Below are 22183 nucleotides of genomic sequence, written 5' to 3' on the forward strand. Positions count from 1 at the left end.
TAATAACTTAACAAATGAGTAGAGTTGGTGTAGTGCATAGGTAGGCAAACTAAGGTCCAGGGGCCGGATCAGGCCCAATCGCCTTCTAAATCCGGCCCACGGACAGTCCGGACATCAGCGTGTTTTTACATGAGTAGAATGTGTCCTTTTATTTAAAATGCACCTCTGGGTTATTTGTGGGGCCTGCCTGGTGTTTTTACATGAGTAGAATGTGTGCTTTTATTTAAAATGTATCTCTGGGTTATTTGTGGGGCATAGGAACTTGTTCTTCTTTCCCCCCCCAAAAAAAAATATAGTCCAGCCCCCCACAAGGTCTGAGGAACAGTGGACCGGCCCCCTGCTGAAAAAGTTTGCTGAACCTTGGTGTTGTGACTGGCAGACCAAGCCATCATGGAGTGGCATAACCACTGCCACATCTCCAGCCCTGTCGCTATGGATGGAAAGATTTCTCAATTTTGGTTCTCTGTGTTTCTCATTTCCTCATCCAGCTCTCCACATTCACCTGCGATTTGCATTAAAACAACAACAACAAACAAACATGCTCAAAATCCACCAGCATTTTAGTGCAAACTTCTCCCAATAAACACATTTGTGTATGCGTTTTTAAAAAACCAATGTACACATTTCCCCAAGCAGTTTCTGCTAATATTGTGCTCCTTTGTATGTTATGTTCACCGTTATATTCATTCCTACGCACACTGTCCCCTGACATATGCATTTTTGCAAATATGGTTTGATTAGAGAACTGCATTGCAAAATTTGAATAAGTGCGAATTTTGGAGGGTACTTCTGTTTTGGTTCGCAATATCGTTTCGGAAAGAGCAGATTTAATAGATTCAGCTTTAAATGAAAACTGAATCAAATTTCTTGGTCCCTTCCCACTCTACAGTTTTATGATTCTTCCTTGTCACTAACCAATACTCTTGCCGGCCAAGGAAGATATCAGTGGGAGGAGAGGCCAAAGCTTGCTCTTGCTTGGAGCTGGCACAGCTCAGGTCTCATGCTGCCAAATGGCAGCAGTAAACCTGGCTCAATTCAGTCCTTTTCCCTCCTAGAACGCCTCGTTTCTGGTTCTACTTACTTGCATGTTTTGTGGGTGGAAGGATGAGGCCGTATCACTCCACAGGTAAAGTCTAGTGGGGCTGTTCTGGGCTGGTGAGAGTGAGCCTTCTGCTCCATTTGATCCCCACCTCTGCCATCACAGCAGGTTGGGGTTTGGATTGTACCCTAAATGTGAAAGTGGCTGGCTGACAAGCCTCTGAATCGAATCTCACTACAGTGGTACCTCAGGTTACATACACTTCAGGTTACATACGCTTCAGGTTACAGACTCCGCTAACCCAGAAATAGTGCTTCAGGTTAAGAACTTTGCTTCAGGATGAGAACAGAAATCGTGCTCTGGCGGCATGGCGTCAGCAGGAGGCCCCATTAGCTAAAGTGGTACTTCAGGTTAAGAACAGTTTCAGGTTAAGTACGGACCTCCGGAACGAATTTCGTACTTGACCCGAGGTACCACTGTACAAGGTCTTAGGCAAGTGACTGACTATTCTCAGTGGCGTTATTTGATCGGCAGTAGGAAGAAAACTTACCTACCATACTTTAGGCAGATATTTTAAGAATTGCCAAGGCAAAGCACTTGGAAGACTGCAAAAGTGCTATATGAATGCAACCCATGTGGTTGTACTTCAGATACTTGCTTTTTTTAAAGACAAATGCCCATAAAGTGCAGTATCTCATGCAGTAAAATGGTATAAAGCAAACGACACTTCAAATCAAATCAAAACAAGCTTTATTATACTAGCCAAAGGCCATGATACAGCCATACACCGTCAGGAAAAGAAACATCCATCTAACTATATAACTGCATATAAAAAGCAGGGCCACTGCCTGGACCATCAAGATCAGGTGCAGATTGAGGTCCTATTCAGACCTCGGAATCTCCTTGACAGTTTACTGCCATTTTTGTCCAGGTTCTTCTTCCTGGTCTTTCTTGCCGCCAGCTCAAAGAGGGCCACATTATAAGTCACTGGAGCATTAGCATCACTGAGCAGCCATAGAACCCTCTCCGCCAGGGAAAGAAAGTGCAATGGACACTTGAAAGACAAATTTCTAGCTCTTAGGTGGTAGCACATGCTTTGCATGCAAAAGGCCTCAGATTTAGACTCTCTGACATTTGTTGAAACATTCCTGCCTGAAATCCTGGAGAACTTATGTGAGGATCTGCCTCAATATCAAGCAATCTCCCCTGTTCTTGCTGTGATCTGGTTCCTTGCCTGGGGTGCTCTTAGAGCCAAATTTTACCACTGGAGACTTAAGTGACCTTGGCTGCAAGTGCGTGTGTTTCGCTAGCTAAAGCAGCTTTACGCAAGCTGTGAACTCTCCTGGTCACAGTTATCCATGCTCTGTTAAGCTCCAAGTTAGACGGAAAAGTGTTTGGAAACATCAGCTATTGCAAAACACACTGGGATCAGGTGAAGGGAGCACATCTCACTGATTCTTCAAGAGCAGCACTGGCTGGCTGCCCAACTTCAGAGCACAATTCAAAGTGCTGGTGCTCAGCTTTAAACCTCAATATGGCTTGGGTCTTTCTTAATATCAACCAGCTGGTGTATTGCATGGGCCTTCAGGTGCAGCACCAGCTCAGGTGAAGCAGGTGATGACTCAAGAGAGGGCCTTTGGGTGATCAGACTCCACCTATGGAATTCTCCCCCATGAGGGAGGCTTGCCTGGCACTTGTGATGCTATCTTTTCAGCGACAGGCAGAGACCTTTTTTCTTTCCCCACGCCTTTAAACATCTGCCCAGATTTCAGTATTTTTTTTATCGCTGCTTTTATTTCGCTATATTGATTGTTATTGTTTTATTACACTTTTATGTGTTTTATTGTTGGTCGTGAACCAAAATACCTATTGAAAGGTGCTATATAATCACATCAACGTTGTTTTCCTTCCATTCTTCCTACTGCACTCTTCTGTGGTACATTGTAAGGAACTTATATTCGAAGAAGCCACAAATTCCTTTGCTGTGGAGTTTGTATCATTGGGGAAAGAACTCATGAACAGAAGAATTTTCAGATGAATCTTGAACGTTCAGTATTTATAGGTTCAATGTTTTCCCCCAGGGGGTACTCAAAGGTACGCAGTACCAGTACCTCCTTTCTTGTTGTTAAAAAGTGTGACACTTACTTTAACAACTTCATGGTGAGTACTGGTACCTACCATATTTTTCGCTCTATAACACGCACCCGACCATAACACACACATAGTTTTTAGAGGAGGAAAATCCGTAGGCATGCCACCCGTAGGCATTCCCTCCATAACACGCACAGACATTTCCCCTTACTTTCTAGGAGGAAAAAAGTGAGTGTTATGGTGCAAAAAATACGGTATTTTTCGGGGGGGGGGGAAGCAGTGTATATGTTCATATGCATACCACAAGCTAACATCTGAAACAGCTTCTTGCAACCATTCCCAAACCAAATTTTAATCAATTCCATGTAAAAGAAGCATTGTGTCCCATTTTATTCATACTGAAGTAAAGATACAAAGCATCGAACGGCAAATCTATATTGGAGAGTCCGGAATCCAGATTTCCTGTGCCAGCTCTTTAATCACAAAACCACTCGCCTTTATTTTCTAAAACACAATGGCATGCTGTATAAATAGCACCTTACGCTGCAGAAGGAATGGGAAAGAAACCAGGAAGCAACACCAAAACATTCTCTTCCCGCACTCATGTACAAAGAGTTGTATATACTTGAGCTTGGTGGATATAACACATTCAGATCTGAATTAGACAGATCTGAATTTGGTCTGATTGTGAAGCTGCTGCACAAACCCCCCCCCCAAAAAAAGAGGACTACAACCACTAAATGTGGAGAAGTTATCATTTAATATGCTTTAGCTACTCTCATATTCTCAGGAGTGTCAAAGGGTAGGCTTCCATCCTTTATAAGCATGCTTGCTTGTAAAGTGGGGATTCAAGTGCATCAATACATTGCATCTGTAGCTCCCACCCTCGTTTCAGAAGTTCGGAGCAGCCTTGTCACTTGGGGGGGTGAGGGCCAGGCCAAAAATTGATACCCCTACCTGCTGCCCTCAGGCTGCCTTCCCAAAGTTGGCTAAGCGAGGTGCCGGGTTTTTGGAAGGAGGCGCAAGACTCTGGCAGGGTCCCAGAGCCTTCCCATCTCCTTCCGAAAGCTGGGAAAGTGCTAACTAGACTTTGGAAAGGAGGAGGGAGAACTCCAGCTGCGTCCCAACATCCTTTGGGAAGGCTGTGCAAGGGCTGCAGGGGTGTGTATGTGTGTGTGAAATGTTGCTGAGGGCCTTCAAAAAAGGCTTAAAGTCCTGCATGCAGCCCTCAGGCTATGGGTTGGACTGCCCTAAGCTAGAGGAAAACTATGCAGAGCAGCAAATGCAAATTTTACTTTTTTCTACACTCCTCTCAATCTTCCATCTGGGCAAGCAAGTCATTATTGGGGTCCAGGGATCATTCCCACCAAACAAGAGCCAGAGAAAGTGGCTCGGAGGAGCACCTTTTGACCCAGGTCTTGAAGTTTCCCATCCCTGGCTTTAGCAAAAGCTCCACAGGAACCGGATTGCTTTTCAGTATCACAGTGTAAACAAAGTATAGGAAGTGTTGAGAGGTGATACCATTTAAACCAAACAGTGAGCCGTGCAGCAAAAAATGATAAGGAACACATGACATTATATTCAAAGTTTGGGTGTTTTTGGCTCACATTTACAACCCTCTCTACGTTTCCCATTTCATTTATAATGTGGCACTATAAAAGACCCAGTGTTTCCTGTAGTGCTTTTACTGCACTAAAAACAAAGAGATAAATGAATGAAATCTATCTTCGGCTGTGTGCAGAGTAAATCTGACAGCAATTAACTGTGAGCACGTTAATAGGATAAACCAGGGCTGGCCCAATACATTCTGCTGCCTGAGGCCATGAACAAGACAGTGCCTCTCCTTCCAACTCAGCTGGCAGCTGAATCTGACTTCCGCACTTATGACATGACAGCATTATCCCGCTGCATGTGAAGCACCAGGCTAGTTCAGGGGTGAGGAGTGCAGGCTGTGGAAGAGATACAGCTCTGTCCTCAATAGACTGGAATTGCTAGGGGCTTAGGAGGAACAGTCAGGAGGTTACTGCTGCCGCCGCCACCTCTCAACAACCCCTCAGTCACCTCACTTTGCCGAATGCTAGGGCCAGTCCTGGGCAACACATTTACTGCAGTAGGAGGGCAGCCATTTCCCACAAACCACGTCCACCAGCTCCACACCTGACGTCGTATGTTACACCAGGTGTTGGACAGGTAAGACCACGCCTACAAAGGAACAATTAGGAGTTTAAGGTACACTCCCAGTTGTTCCTTTGCAAATGGGGCTCACTGACAGCGCCAGTCAGCTGACTAAAGAAATCCCCATTGGGAAATCCCGGTATTAGAACCATACAAACAACCCCATTCTAAGCGGCCTGCACTTTCTAAAGTTTGCCACCAATATCTTTGCAGCAGTTTGGTTTCTCAAAAATGGAGCAGTTTTAAGGGTTGAAGGGAGTATAATTTTGTCCCCAACCATGTCATGAGAACTAGCAAATAATTCTGTTCTGTTCTGGCACACACCCCATACATTTAAAGGACCCTTCAAAGAAATGTTGGAAACATAGTGGGAAATTATAGCTCTGGGGTATAAACTACATTTCCCAGATTTTTTTTAATTTATATATACTTTTCAGGTTTATACATTTCACTGATTTTACAATCATTTTGACATTTCAAAACTTGACTTACTTCCTCCTCTTTCTGCAGTTCCTTAAATTTATTTTTAAGATCTTCTGCATATCCAGATTAACTTAATTTGCTTATTTATTCATCTTCTTTAAATATATACGCTTATGAAGCTGCAGGTTATTACAATAATCCTGCCAATGTTTTTATCTGTTTACAATTTATCTGTAGATATTCAATAAACCATTTACACTCTTTTATAAAAAGTTTGCTATCTTGGTTTCTTATTCTTCCAGTAAGTTTTGCCATTTCTGCATATTCCATAAGTTTTTGTATCCATTCTTCCTTTGCTGGGACTACTTCTTGTTCCATTTTTGGGCAAGTAACATTATTGCCACTGTAGTCGCATACATGAATAAGTTTCTATACAGTTTAGGTAGCTCTGTCCCTATAATTCCCAATCCCCCCCCCCCAATTCTTTTTGTGTGTTGGGCGAGGGGAGGTAATGTGCTTTAAATGTATGGTATCTATGCAGCCTGTGTCCCTTATGAAATTCACCTCCCCCAGTCTTAAACCATACATAAATGTAACATGACAAGCTGAATATAGTGTTACAGAAACTGCAGACACTGCGCGATGAAGCTGCAATATATAGGTCACTAGTTTAAAGCATCTGAAAGATGTGGTTTTTGAATAGGTATATCCAGACTGTAAGACTCTAAATATATATATTGGAAGAATTAAGGTAGCATTGTCACTTGGGATAGTATGTTAGCCTGTTGAACAAAATCGACAGAGAGTTGTATGATACCATAAAGACAAAAAACAAAACATGTAAATTGTCCAGTTTGTATCTGTTGGAATAAAATATATAATTGTGGCCTTTATCATGAAGCCCAGTGGTATTTAAATAGTTCATATAGCCACACTGTAAATGCTGGGCAGGGTTATGATTTGCCTTGTGTGAAACCTATTTGCCTTGACAAAGGGCTGGGTACAGCTAAGCCCAGAAACACTTTGCTCTAGGCTGGAAATTCAGCTCCTGTCCATGGTAGAGTCTTCCATGATTTGCACAGAGATGGGTGAAGAAAGTCCCCATACGATCCAGACCGGCTTGCACAAAAAGGATGGGTGCTGACATCATTAAACTTAAACCTCATTAGGGCTAAAGTCTGACGGCCGGACTTTCATGACAACCGATTTCAAAGAATACCACCAACCGTGCCACGTGTACCACACAATTCCATTGTCTGTCGCTGCTGAGTAGGGTCCATTGTAGTACAGGCCGTTCAGGTTGGCAGAGTGACATCTGGCAGAAAAAGAGAGAAATAAAGGATATCCTTTAGATTCACACAGAACCATCTATGCTCTGCGGTGCTTTCATGTGGCAAATGCACGCACAACAACTATCTCAAATGTACACGCAAAGCGAATGTGGCTTACGTTTTCAAATCAGATAGAAGCTGGTTTGAGAGGAAATGCATCGAGACGCAGTATTTCTTTGGATTGCAGCTAACATCTTGCGTACATGGCTTTGGACAGCAGGGGTGGGAGCACCCTGGAGCCAGAATAAATGGTAATGTACACCCAGCCTATGTGTACGTGTAATACTGTGCTTAACACATTGCTTACCATAAGGGCAGAGGTCACAGATTACCACTTCTCACTGTTACAGCCACTGCATGAAATGTTTTGAAGCTGCAACTGTTCATTACCGTATTTTGCGTGCACCGTGATTTAACCTGGCAATATTATTGTGACCCTAAGCCATGACTTATTGCTCTGTTAGTTCCTTCAGTCCCCCTCTCCAATATCATCCTAAATATCCTGCAGTAGCCAGGTCCGGATTAACCACCAGGGTAAAATACTATAACTATATATACAGTGGTATCCCAGTGTCTCCATGAGATAAGTACACGTCAGCCAGCAATTCAGTATGGGGTGTGGGTGTGCATTATTAAAAAAAGAATCAGGAGGAGACCTCAAAGGTGCCATGAAAATGATTTATTAGCCAAATAAATTGTAGGCTTTGTGGCTCTTCAAGGGCAACTGGTTTTTAATTCATCTGAAGGATAACTGTCACTCTGAGATAGTGTCCAACACTCTTTAATTATCCTTTGAAAGGATTAAATCAGTTGCCCTTGAAGAGGAGTTGCAAGACTTGAAATGCACTGGACCAACAAATTATTTTCAGTGGGCTACTGAAATCTCTTCTATCTGTGCTTATTGCATTGGTGCCTTTCCTTCCTTCCTGCTTGTATGCAGCTGTAGTCCTTCTACCTGGCTGCATTAAAATTCCCACAGTTCCAATCTGGGTGTTGTTGCCTTATCACATGGTGTGGGATCAGTTACTAGGTGTGTGTATCTTACAAAAATGTAGTAATTGTCCATCATGAAGGATATATGATCTCTATCACCCGCTCTTGTTTGCTACTCTAAAGTTTTCTGAGATAGGGTTTGAGAACAGATGCCTTAAACAAAAGTCTTTTTTGTTCCTCGTTCCTGCCACTTTGCCTTCTAATCGCCACCATCTGAGAATGCTTCCGAACCTGTGATGATTGCACATGGGAACAACCACATGAAAGGAGTGCAGTTATGCGCCTTCCCTTCATTAGTGGCTTTGGAGTAACTTTGTGAATGCATTTCCTGCCAACACTTGGGGTTTACATGATAGAACAAAAGTAATTACCCACAGCCTGGCTATTAGGCAACTGATGTCTATTTGCTAGGAAATCTCAGTGCAAGTTAAATATAGGCAGACTGGCCATCGGCCAACAGCTTAGGTTCTCCAAGCTACCTTTTAATTGGCTATGCAGAAATCCTCCCTCTCCAGCCCTAACCCTCGGAAGCCCTCTCTGCAAACTGTCTTCAAAACTCTCCATGATGCTACAGGGCTTTATTTGTCTTCGTAAGAAATAAAACAGCTCTGATCCATCTCCCCACCCCCAAACATCCAGCAGGAGGTCGGAACAGGGCCTTTTGCGGCACATTGCCGTGAGTCAGCCAGTCTACAGCTTCTGAACGTGAACGTAACAATAGTAAATGCTTTGTCAGTAGTATTCAGCCGCTCAGAGGCTGGGAGAGGGAAAAGAATATCTCATCAGACAACCTGCTCCAGAGCAGGACAGGATTTCTCATTTTGAGCAGCACAATCTTGCCACAAGCAAAATGCCTGTCATTAGATGGGTGGGGTTTTGCATGGAGAAAGAGCTTGCTTCTTGCAAGGAGCTGTAAGCGGGTGCAATGCACATTTGCCCACTCCACTACCCCCTTGCGGGATCCCTCTCTATTGGCCAGGAGAGGAAAGTGCAGGAAGTACCGTACATTGTATCCCTGCTCAATGTTGCAAAGCCAAAGGAGGGGATCCAGAAATTTCCTGGGACCTCAGCAAATGTTTGCACCTATTGGGTGAAGAACAAGCATTTGCATTTTGTGTAAGCCTACATAAAAATGCCTGGCGCTTCTTCCGCTGCCTGCTTCCTGTTCAACCGGGCAATCCAGAGAGGTGGTGCTGAAGTCCTGGCAAAAGAGCGTGAGCGGGTGAGGCCTGTAGGCGACACACTCCGCCTGCTGATGGGACTGCTATCTGCCAACGAAGGGCGCTGGAGGTGGCCCACCTTCAAACAGAGGAGGGCGAAGCTGCTCGTTGCCACCATTAACAGGCGAAGAACTGACTACATCTGGTGAATTTTCCAAACAACTCTCCTAAGAATCAGGAGATGGTTAATATTTGCACTGACTCAAATTATATTGCTAAAGGTACAAAAAGGAAAAAACCTCCACTCAACCCTCCACCTCCAAGTAAAGGAGTATTTTCCCCGCCCAGGTGAGCCACCTTCTGCAAACCAGCCCAGAGATCTGCGTCGCCTTTTGTTGTTCGTACGTGACCAGGGTGTCCTGTCATTGCTATAATGTCAGTGCTGTCCTCTCCCTGCTGGTTGCCGCTTCTGTTCTTGCAGGCATCCTGCTCTATTGAATGCTCCATTGTTCACCACAAAAGAACATGGCTTTAAAAAACAGCAGGCGGGTGGCGTTGGAATGGAGATGGGCACTGTCCTTTTCGGAGTGCATCAGCACTGCACAACAAAGTCACCATCGCACACCAATACCATCAGTTTTTAAAGAGACAACAACTCCCTTCAGCTCCTGTAGAAAACCTCTTCGATTTATAGGCCACCAAGTAACAGCATACATTAGGCTCAGTTGCTGACAAATCTAACACTGCAAAAAAATTTGCTGGGTGCCTGTCATGCTCAAGCAGGACAGATATTCCCCTCTCCCCTATGTGCTTACCGTTATTCTTCTGCCCTAGCAGTTGATACCATCACATTGACTCTGAATCGGACTGATTTGTTAGAGTGTTTTGCGGATGAGCCTGATTCTATGAGCCTCTATACTGAAATAGAGTGAACTTGCGGCTCTGCACCAGACAAGGCTGCAAAGCTTCTCCTTGCCTTTGAGATGGGCAGAACAGGTGCCCTTGCTGTAGCCATGCCAGTACTTTGCCAAGAGATGAGGGAATAGCAAGCGCTCTTTATATTTTATCCTGTGCGTTGTTTAAATGTTATTGTGGTTTAGTCGTGTGTGACTCTTCATGACCCCATGGACCAGAGCACGCCAGGCACTCCTGTCTTCCACTGCCTCCCGCAGTTTGGTCAAACTCATGCTGGTAGCTTTAAGAACACTGTCCAACCATCTCATCCTCTGTCGTCCCCTTCTCCTTGTGCCCTCCATCTTTCCCAACATCAGGGTCTTTTCCAGGGAGTCTTCTCTTCTCATGAGGTGGCAAAGTACTGGAGTCTCAGCTTCAGGATCTGTCCTTCCAGTGAGCACTCAGGGCTGATTTCCTTAAGAATGGATAGGTTTGATCTTCTTGCAGTCCATGGGACTCTCAAGAGTCTCCTCCAGCACCATAATTCAAAAGCATCAATTCTTTGGCGATCAGTCTTCTTTATGGTCCAACTCTCACTTTCATACATCACTACTGGGAATACCATAGCTTTAACTATACGGACCTTTGTCGGCAAGGTGATGTCTCTGCTTTTTAAGATGCTGTATAGGTTTGTCATTGCTTTTCTCCCAAGAAGCAGGCATCTTTTAATTTTGTGACTGCTGTCACCATCTGCAGTGATCATAGCGCCCAAGAACGTAAAATCTCTCATTGCCTCCATTTCTTCCCCTTCTATTTGCCAGGAGGTAATGGGACCAGTGGCCATGATCTTAGTTTTTTTGATGTCTTCCAATTCAGAAAGAGCGGGGCCTTCGTGTGCCACTACAAGGAATGTTGGAAACCGGAGCAGAATTTGCCACAATTTACATGTTCATCGGAGGTCAGGAATAGAAATCACCCAAGTAATATGAATAGAAATTTGCTTCTGCTTCTTTTTAGTACACACATATTATTATTATTATTTTACAATTTATTAAATTTATATACCATTCTTCATCCAAACAGCACAGGGTGGTTTGTAATATTATGTAGTTACATCACTTTCCTTATCATTTTTGACATTTTCATTGCAGGGAAATGCACATGAATTGATTGCATACTTAATTTGGCACGTGGGGGTGACTTTTGCCAATTCCTCTCTCTTCATTTGCAGCCCACCCCCCCAGTACCACTTCCAATGACTGCCCTGCCCAAGCCAAGGACAGATTTTCAGAGACTGCAGAGAAGCAGGAGGTGGAAAATTCATGAATGTTAACTTCTTGCATTCATGGAAAGAAAAGGCCAGGATCCAAGCCTCCATTGGGTTTGAAACTAGCAATAAAAAGTAAACAGCGAGAGCTGGAATAATCTATTTATGGTCATTATTCTGTGACTCCAAAAGATGTGACTCAGTTGGGTATATTCAGCAGTGATTCACCAGAAACAAACGTGACTCTCCAAAGAGCTCAGTAAAATGCAGACAAATTTCCTTCTGAAGTCAGTGGAAGATTTGAGTTCTCTGCAAACAGGATTTACACACATGTTCATTTCCTCCCCTTTGTTATTTTAGCATTGACGAGAGTAAAAAGATTTAGATTTGGATCAGGCCCACTTAGGACTGCTTGGATGACACTTGCAGTCACTGGTGACATGGCCTGTGAGATATTAGGTAAGGGACAGGTCTGGGCAATTTCCCCACAAAAACGCAGAGCAAATAAAGGGTGACATAGACAAACATTGCAGCTAATTTTGATGGACAACCCTTGCCAAGCGAATTTAGATTGCTCTAAAATGGTAAAAGGCAACTCATTTCCAAAGGAACAAGCACATTTATTCTGTAGTTGTTGCATAACTATATTGGCTTACTATTTTTAAATCTAATGACTTTTCTTTCAGCAGCTGCCATTAAAGTTTTATTATTATGCCCCTACTAATCCAGGAGTCTTCCTCGCCTGACTGATTTTGTGCAGGTCTCCATGATGTTGCTAAAAACGTGTGGAGTCTCTCTGGACAAAGGGATTAAAAAATAACCCCGTTAACATTTATTAACTCATTTCCAGCGCTAACCTGCCCTACATTTCCAAACAAATGCCACATCTGATCTGGCAAGGGGCCAGATGAGACGTGACAGTGGCAGACCTGTCTGTGTGTGTCAGAATCGGATTGTGGCACATTTCCCCCCCCCCCATTTGTTTTGCACCCTCAATGACTTTTTCACAGCAGCTTTTTCCCCAAAAAGCAATGGGCCAGATTTAACGGAGTTGTTGTACTAGCGGAAATCAGCTTGAGCCCTACTAATGAAACAGGACTTTCCCCCTTCTCTTCTTCCTGTACTAAGCTGCGCCCTCCCCAAATCCACTTGGGAGAGTTGGGAGAACCCCAAATACAGGGCACTAGGGCAGTAGAGGGGTGATCGTTCTGTCTAGCAAATATAAATGATTGCACTGATGGAACAATTAATTGTTTTAGTGCAACACTGAATTTCCCCCTAGGGTGGTTTTTTGGTGTGTTTTTTTAGGGTGCAGGTGGCAGCAGTGGATACAAGCAGGGGAAGCTTTTGTTTATTAATTATTATTTTCCCTTATAACTGCACCCAGCTTTCCATAAAAATGGACAAGAATGCTAATATAACTCACACACAGCTTAATCATCAGGACCTCTAAACGATTTATGTAAAATATACACTGTGTTACTGATAAAATCAAGTGTTGAAACAAGTTAACGTAAAGCAATATTGCAGTAAGCAATATTGCAATATGTTTCACAATAACGCCTTCTAAAAACTGGGTAAGTGCACATTATTTATTTTTTTATGGCAACCAGCAAGGGTGCCAACTTGAATAAAATATTGGGGGGGGGACACAGGTAAGCCCCACCCCACATAATTGATCACGTGCTGTGGTGCACAAACACCATTTGAATGGCAATGTCCCTCCAGTTGGGGGGGGGGGGCTGGCCATTTTGAGTTTGGGACTAAGACTCAGAATTGTGTCCAAACTCAAACCAGAGCCAGCATAGCTGGTGTAACCTGAATCACGTGCTTCCTATAATTGGCCTCAGTCAACAGCCTGGCTGCAGAGCTGTAAACCAGCTGAAGTTTCCGTCATTTGACTTTTCCAAGAGCACACTGCAGTAGTCCAAATGAGATATCTAGTACAGTGGTACTTCGGCTTAAATACTTAATTCGTTTCAGAGGTCCGTACTTAACCTGAAACTGTTCTTAACCTGAAGCACCACTTTAGCTAATGGTGCCTCCTGCTGCTGCCGCGCCGCTGGAGCCCGATTTCTGTTCTTATCCTGAAGCAAGGTTCTTAACCTGAAGCACTATTTCTGGGTTAGCGGAGTCTTTAACCTGAAGCGTATGTAACCTGAAGCGTATGTAACCCGAGATACCACTGTATACCCATACCTCACTTGAAATCGCCCCTTCTTGCTTTATAGCAGGTATGTCCAACTTGAAGTAGGCTGTGATCTACGATCCAATATAAAAACTGGCAGTGATCTACCACCCAGGGGTGGGTGCAGGGTGAGCGGGCGCTGGCTGCTTCTCCTGAGGAGGCAGGGATGGGTGCAGGGTGGGCAGCAGGGATGGGTGGGCAGGTGCTGGCTGCTGCTCCCGACACCAGCTACTTCCCCCCGCCATGGCAGGGGTGGGTGCAAGGAGGCACACATGTGTCAGAGGAGTTCAGGACCAGCTTGTGGCTGCTCAGGTACATCTCCAGTGGAGATGGCATGGCAATCGACCAGAATTCATTCCAGGATCGACTGGTCGATCGCGGTTGACACCTTGGACATGCCTGCTTTATAGCATCACCTACATTCTGACTGGAGGTCCGTTCTTAACCTGAAACTGTTCTTAACCTGAAGCACCACTTTAGCTAATGGGGCCTCCTGCTGCCGTTGTGCCGCTACTGCACGATTTCTGTTCTCATCCTGAAGCAAAGTTCTTAACCCGAGGTACTATTTCTGGGTTAGCGGAGTCTGTAACCTGAAGTGTATGTAACCCGAGGTACCACTGTATTTCATGCAAGGTAGCACAGAACAGTCATGGTATTTCCCCCTAATATAACACTTATTTGTGTTACATGCGCATTTTAGCACACTCCCCACCCCTAAATAAATACATTATAATTTTGGAGACATTGTTTGGTTAGAAAGCCACATAGTAAAACTTGGAGAAGTGCGGATTGTGAAGAGTAGCTGCTTTTTTGGCTTGCAGATTGTTTGGGCAGTGCAAATCAGGCAGGTTTGCATTGTGTGCGAACTGAACCAAATTTATTCCCCATCCCTAGAATAAATGCATGTAGAATAGAAATGATAATAAAATACTTCAAGTGCAAGCAAAATGAGTGGCGGAAAGAGAGTTACCTAACCTGTTAAACCACCAGCCAGCTTTATCTTCTTCAGCGCAGTTCTCTTCGTAGTTGTCATTATCTCTGTCCTTTGTACTGAATTTCATTCCTTGGTGGTTTGCCCACCATTTAACTTCAGGGTGAAACCCCCCAGTGAGGGAATCTCCTGCTGTTCCAGAGTATTGCCCACAGTTCATCTTGTAAGAGCTCTGGTTGATACAGGGAAGAAAAAAATAATTTGAAGCAGTAAGGTGCAACCTCAGCATCCAAAGAACTTTGTCAGAAAAACAACCCATTCAGAATTATTACAAGCAGAAATATCTCATAAAGTTTCACTTAACAGTAGGGGGTAATATAAAAGGCGAGCAGGTGTTTAAGGTGAAGGAGAAAAAGTTAAGATAGATTAGAAAGTGTTTCATATTTCTAAGATGCAACATTTGCCCCCCACCATGTATTTACAATCCTAATTTCTATTAGAAGTGCCAAGGTGTCAGTTAACGAAGTTCATTTTATTACCTGTTCGTCTCCAACTCTGAAATTTTCATACTGTGCAAAACGTTGTTCATCCATAAAATCAGACAGATCAATTTTCAAGGTATAATTCCCTGAAAAACAACAACGGTAGTGTTGAGGATAAATTATCCATTGGAGCAGAGAGAGCTTCCATTCAATTCACTTGGTGCCTTATAAGGTGTCAGGTTCAAGAAGTGTTGAATTCAACCAGAAGCTAAGAAGGAAATATCAGGAGCACACCAAAAATCTGTTTCTGATTCTTCCTGCTTAATTTTAACCTTAATTTTAACCTAAGTTTACTTGTCCCTAGGGATGGAAGGATCCGTCAGTTTTGGTTCTCTCAGTTTCTCATCTCTCCAATCTTAAAATCAGTTGTCCACATTTCTGCAACCATTTGCAATTTATTTATTTAAATCCTCCAGAAAATTCACCAGCATTTTAGAGCAAAATTCTCTTAACAAACACCATTTTGTTGGAGAACCGCATCTCAAGATCTGGATAACTGCAAATTTTGAAAGATGCTTTTGTTTTGGTTCTCCCCGCCCCACCCCCGGAAAGTCTGAATTTGATAATTTGTCCATAAATGCGAATGGAATCAAATTCTTCCCCATTCCTTCCTGCCCCACACGATGGGCGTGGTTTAGGCCAAACCATACTGGGATTCAAGTGGGGAGGCCTGGCAGGCCTAATTAAGCCCACAGGGGAGAGAGAGGAAGCAAATCAGTTACAACCACGTTGGGGAAATTAAATGGTTGATTCCAGCCTTTGTTTCTAGCGTTACACGATCAGCAATGTTCCTGTCATCATTGGTTTTCTTTATCTTAATGAACATTTACTAAGCAGGCCTTCTTACCCTGAGAGGTCAGATAGTGGAGATTTTTATTTCCAAGCCAGTATTCACCATCTGGTGAAGCAAAATCGCCAAAACCTTGTTCATACTCAGCCCAGTCTCTGAAAACAAAATGTAAACTTCTGATTTGGGTCACTCAAAGAGGATTATCAACTCGTCCTTATAAAAAAAATATATATTTTTTATAACCAAGAGGATTTTCAGACGCTCTTTAATGAAACACCCCTTTGAGTTACACAGTGTTCTAAGTATTAAATCCCCAGTATTATATCAGTATATTTAGGGACATGCTTCTGGGTATATTTCACAGCAACCTCCTTTGTTTCCAATAGCTTCACTCCATCACAAATAGGAATATTAGTTTCTATTTGATTGGGTGAAAAAATTGCTGCTACTGTTTTGTGAAGATGCCATGCATGGAGATTTGCCTGCTAGGAATGCCTTTGGCATCTTGGGTCCTAATAGGTCATGTGCCCCAACTGCAGTGGGAGTGAGGCATACCCTCCAACATTTCTCCAATGAAAATAGGGAAGTCCCATTCCATAATGATCATTTTACTATTTATACCCCACACATCTTACTGGGTGGCCCCAGCCACTCTCGCCGGTTTCCAACACATATAGAAAATTAAACATTAAAAAAACTTCCCTATACAGAATTGACTTCAGACATCTCGGGGGTCGGATAACTCCATACCCTCCAACATTTCTCCAGTGAAAATATGGAAATCCTAAGGAAAAGTGGGAAATTCTGGGATCAAATCAGAAACCAGGACAGCTTCTCTAAATCAGGGACGTCCCTGAAAATTAGGGACACTTAGAGATTCTGAGTGAGGTCATACTTACTCAGCGCTGGGTATCAGGAGTCTCCTACCATTCAGTGTCTGAAAGAAAGTCCTGCACAGGCTTTTGCTAACCTTGTCACAGTCCCCAGGGAACTAAAGCAGTCTTAACTCCACACACAGAACTCTTTGAGGTGCATGAGAAGAATTAGAAAAAAGGACCCTGTCTGAGCTGTTTAAATAAATACAATTTTTGGTGGTGGTGGTAAACTGAATGCTTATCTTAGCCAACTTCTCATGGGTCTAGTTGGACACAGAGGAATGGTGTTTGGAACCAGCTGGGAAAGGGAAGAAGGCTCAGAGCCTGGGGAGTGGTGGTGGGACAACAATGGGTGGTCATAGGGAGAAGAGGAGGTGGTGGAAGCTGAAGCGGTAGCAGGGCTTAGTGAGCTGGGAGAGCCTGTGGCAGAGAGAAGTGCAGAATCAGAGGCAGAAGCTGAAGTAAGAGAGGGAGAGCAGGGAGAGCAGGGAGGCCAAGAGGCAGAGATGAGTCAGGCTGGTGAAGAGTCACGGATGTCTCCCCTTCCTGCTGCGACAAGGTCCCCTACTCCCTTGTCTTCCAGAACCAGAAGAGGCATGAAAAGGGCAGAGAAGAGGTTGGCTGCACACTGGTAAAGTCTCCAACTGCTTGGAAAAAGCCCTGGAGAGGAGGCGACTTAGATGACTGTGGGGAGGCAGAAACTTACAGTCGCTGCAACTGATACAAGGGGCCAGATCTACCGGGAATGCACTGCTGTGCTCATTGGGCCTGACACTCAGCCAAGTCTGTGGATATTGTGTTTTTGCTAATAAAGTGTTAACTCCAACTTTGAATTTCATATACTGATTAGAAAGCTCCTATGACACCAGCCCAGTTTTTATATTTGGATTAGGAAAGGTTTAGATAGAAAAACAGAACTGAAGTCAGACATGAAAATGACACAAGAGTCATGAGTGTATGTGGAGCAGATGGACGTAGCTTCTCCAGGATCATCAATGAGAAGCACTTAATATTACATTGCATCTTTCACTTTCAGGAGTTAGTACAGGGATAGAAGGTTTAGCATTAGCATTTACCTCCTTCCATGCGCCTACGACTTAGTTCTGATTTTAAGCCCACCACTTACCTATCAAAATTTTGACTCCCGTCTGACCGTCTCTGAAAGACCGTCCATCCTCCTCCTTCTGACATGTCACAGTAGGCAGAGAATCCACTGGGGCTCTCAAGAGGTTTCATCTTGTAATAGCCACTCTGTTTGTGTCCAGCGTTATAGATCTCCGCACAATCTGCATTGCCCCAAAACAACAGTCATTCCAAATAATGAAATTTGGTCTTGTTCTCATTACCGCTATAATACATGCAGAGAGACACTTGGAAGGGGGTCTGTATTGGATTCTGACATTTTATAAATCTACTCAAATGTTAGTCCCATTGTGTTCAACAGGGCTTTCTCCCAAGTAAGTGGGTGTGGGATTGTGTCACCCAGCTATACATGATATGCCTAGAAAGCTAAGCTAACATTTGCTGTTTCAAATGGTCTTGTTCCATGATCTCGGTTGAACTGTTTCAGGCTAAACCCCCGGAAGATTTCAAGTCATTTGTTGGTTAAATAAATACAAGGGAAACAGTTGGAAATTGGAGTTAACAAATTCCTAATTATATATGTTTATCCCACAAATCCTTTTCCACTGTTACTGCTGACTTGGTCTTTATTGAAGACTAAGGTTTATTGAAAGCATATTATTTGTACAAAACCAAAAAACCTTTCCCTCTTTATTTGCAGCCTCCCAAGTCGGATTGACTATGCATATCTGTAAGCCCAGCTTACCTTCTAGCCTCCATTTTTGGGTCTTGCAATTGTAAAAATTAACTGTTTTTTTCTCAGTGTGGGAATAGCGGTGGCTGCATATACAATATACCTTTAAAACACCCCACCAAAGCATCTTTCTCACTGCCGTTTGCTGAGAATTATAGCTCTGCGAGGGGTAAACTGCAGCTGCCAGGATTCTTTTGGGGGGGTGCTTTAAAGGTATGGTGTATACCATGGGTCGGCAAACTAAGGCCCGGGGGCCAGATCCAGCCCAATTGCCTTCTGGATCCAGCCCACAGACAGTCCGGGAATCGTCACGTGGATCAGCGTGGAGATTCTGATCGTTCGGGCTGCACCATTCCCCCCCACACACACACCGTGGCGGCGCCTCCTCCCTCCCTCCTCCTGGCTTCTCCCTGCCCTGCCTAGAGGAGGAAGGTAGCTGGGCTTTGTTGAGCCACAGTTGGCTGAGCGCCATTTTAAGCAGCCGCTCTCCGGAGCCAGCCCTTTCACACCGCTCGTCATCATCATCTCCGCCACCACCAACCCCTGCTGCTCGCAAGGCACAAGAGCCATGGTTGGCTGAGCACCATTTAAAGCAGAGCAGCCCCTCTCCAGAGCCAGCCCTTTTGTGCTGCTCATCATCCCTCCGCCACCGCCAGCCCCTGCCACTCGCAAGGCACAGGTAAGCAGCTCCCGGGGCTCATCCAGTGCTGTGGAGAAGGGAGGGGAGAGTCTTGGGGGGGATCCCCCCCAAAAATATAGTCTGCCCCCCCACAAGGTCTGAGGGACAGTGGACCGGCTCCCTGTGGAAAAAGTTTCCTGACCCCTGGTGTATACAAGCCCCATCCATATCGCCAATGCTATGGCCTTTGTAGTATGAGTAGGGCTGGCCACTGTGCCTCTCTTTGTTTTTGGTACAAGACTTGCCAGATGCCAGGGACTGGCTGGATGAGGAGGAATGGTGGGGGTGAGGGCAACCAGAGAATCCCCTAGGGAAGCCTCAGAAGAGAAAGGCTGAGACCCAGCAGAATGCTGGTGGGACACTGAAGACAGGTCAGAGGATTGGGGGGTAGAATGGTTGGGCAGAACAGGCTTCAGCGAGAGAGAGGAACCAGAGGCAGAAAGCACTGCAGATGCAGGAAGGCAGCTGGGAAGGAGGTGGGAGCTGAGGCTGCAACAGATTCACAGGAGCCTGCCAGTCCCACTATATTCAGCTCCCCTCCCGCCTTGTCACCAAGAACACGCCAGACTTTGCATGTAGAGGAACAAAAAGCACAGACCAAGTTTAAGATTGCAAGGAAAACAGCCAACTGCTTTGCTGGGAGCCAGTCTTGCCCACAGGTTCCTCTGTTTGCATTCTGTTTCCTGGAATAAAGAATCCCCTTTACTGCTCATCTCCAAGCCTCTGTGCTGACCTGCAGCTGAAGCAGCCCTGACAGCAGGGCAATGTGGCATCACTGACAGGCCACACAAGTCCTGCTTTCCAACCCTCTGTCTGAAGGACTGCACAAAGTTCATGCCACTCTTCTCAACAGGTCTCAGAGATCACTCCAGATCTCTTCTTGACTCGCTGGATATGCATGTGTCTTGTGTACATTAAAATAAATAAATGACATTTACTCCCGGGAAAGTCATGCCATCAAGTCATTTGTTCACCCCACAGTTTTCCACACATTTCCCCCGTCAACTTTCCTAAATGCTTAAATTCGGATTCTTTTTTTAAAAGTGGATTTGCTTAGCTAGGGTGACAGTTCCCTTTAATCCGCATCGCCCCAAACTAAAATTCTGGTATGTGCTTGATTCTCTCCCTTTAAATACTAACAGTCTGGAACCACCCTCAGTTGTTAAAGGCTGCTGCATTTATTGAATATGCTGCTGAGCGGATGGAAAAATTAAAGGAAGCAAGCTGCTCAAGAAATGGGATTTGCTGGTTTAACTTTTGGAAGTTCAGGCTATGGTAGCTGCATGCCATGGTTTGGCACAAGGATTGGGTGGAGCCTATTTGAAAAGCAGAGAGGGAGGGAGGGAGGGAGATTTAGCTCAAACCTTTATATTCTCTTTCTTCTCCCAGATCAATAACACTGTTTTCACTTCCTTTATCTCTGTACTGCATGTCCTTCTCAATTAAGAGCTGCACAATCTTGGCTTGTTGCTGCTTCACACTTTGTTCCAGAAGTCTCACCTGGGCCTGGAGTTTCAGCTGCTCTTGGAAACAACTCTCTAAAGTCTGCTGGAGCAGTTCATTAATGGAAGAAGGAGGATGGAGAAGCATTAGTTGGGTCACTTCCAGACAAACCTGTTTATTGAGCATGCATTCCTATTTGCATCCAGAGAGGTTAGACAATGTTCTGTTGAACAACTCTTATCGCAGCCTTGCCAGTGCATTTTCAATTGCTTTCATTATTGTAAAAAGTCTGATTTCAAAGGGGAAGCACATTTGCTGCCCAAGAGCTCCAAATCAACTTTAATTGCACCACCTGAATTTTCTGTTAAGTTATTGATGCCCATGTGAAAATAGCGGCAGTGTGAAATCATTGAATTGTAGAGTTGGAAGGGACACCGAAGGTCATCTAGCCTAACCTGCTGCAATGCAGGAATCCTGCCCACAGCTGTCCCTGGGTAGACTCGAATCACCACCCTTCTGGTTAACCACCATATGCACAAACCCATTGCACCCAGGTTTCCCACCTATCACTTCCTATCACATCCAGGCCCATGAGCCTATTTGAAAATAAGGAATGCAATATGCTCTTAAATTAGTAGTGCAAGGTTTCATAGCTAAAGTTGTGATTAATCATTTGACATGTATTTGGTGGTAGCAGTTCATCAGGAAAGCTTTGTGGAACAGACTCTTTTTGTGCTCAGAAAGGTAACCCTGTTTGAGCAAGGAATATGGAGTTCAGACAAAGAAAACTCTGTGTGTCTAAGACGCATGAGTGCCCCACAGAATGGAATTCAATCAAAGTTGGTACTTTGTAGGAGCTACATGCATCCATTGATCCAGCCAGTATTAATAACTGGCGAATTTACATAAACATTGCAGAAAAACTTGTCTCATTCTCTTATCCATATGACGATAGCAACAAGTGACACACACACAGTCTTTAATATCCATGCTCATTCTGTGCTGCTGTTTTTGCCCTTTTCCCTGGTTTGAAATTATCCATTTGGTTCTTAAAAAAAATACTATCTATCTATCTATGTGCCAATCTATCAACACGTCGTTCTGTTTAGTGTTTTCTTTTCTTTGATAGGACAACACTACGTATTAGATTAGTGCAATTCTACAGCAGAACTTTCTTGGTTAAAACATACAAGATCCCCCCCCCTCCAATTTAATTACATTTTGGCTTGACTTAAAAGTAGGAATTTGTTATTACAGTCAGGAAATACATACACAATCTGGGTCATAATTACATAGTGTTGCTTGCGGTGAAACAGAAGACTTCTGCACAGGACCAGACTTTGTTGGAGTCCCCTCCCCTCATTTTTTCACTACAAAAGATGTAATTCAGTTTTGTTGCCTAATAGCAGGAAATGAGCTAGATTGGAAGGCAGGAGGAGGAGGAGGAAGGGGCAGCAATGATTCTGAAACTTCTACATGGATGAAAAATTCAAAACAGAATATTTATAGACTAGATCCCTCTCGGCTTCAGTATTCATTCCTAGGT

General features: G+C 44.2%; 1 protein-coding gene across 2 annotated transcripts in view; it reads right to left on the minus strand.

The window, feature by feature from the left end:
• Window positions 1-1772: 1772 nt before the first annotated feature.
• The window catches only part of FGL1 (fibrinogen like 1), a 35680-nt gene continuing 15269 nt past the window's right edge, over window positions 1773-22183 (minus strand). Inside the window, exons 7-13 of one of the 2 annotated variants that reach the window (XM_083460105.1) lie at window positions 20559-20739; window positions 17826-17985; window positions 15882-15979; window positions 15032-15120; window positions 14537-14724; window positions 3384-7043; window positions 1773-3213 (exon numbers count right to left, since the gene is read on the minus strand). In XM_083460105.1, the coding sequence (XP_083316231.1) occupies window positions 6884-7043; window positions 14537-14724; window positions 15032-15120; window positions 15882-15979; window positions 17826-17985; window positions 20559-20739 (876 nt within the window). In that variant the 3' untranslated portion in view covers window positions 1773-3213; window positions 3384-6883. Of the gene's footprint in view, window positions 3214-3383; window positions 7044-11972; window positions 12170-14536; window positions 14725-15031; window positions 15121-15881; window positions 15980-17825; window positions 17986-20558; window positions 20740-22183 lie in introns of those variants that run through there. The other variant, XM_083460106.1, reaches the window with a different exon arrangement.

Source organism: Podarcis liolepis (assembly GCF_965112155.1).
Source record: "Podarcis liolepis genome assembly, chromosome: 9".
Lineage (NCBI taxonomy): Eukaryota > Metazoa > Chordata > Lepidosauria > Squamata > Lacertidae > Podarcis > Podarcis liolepis.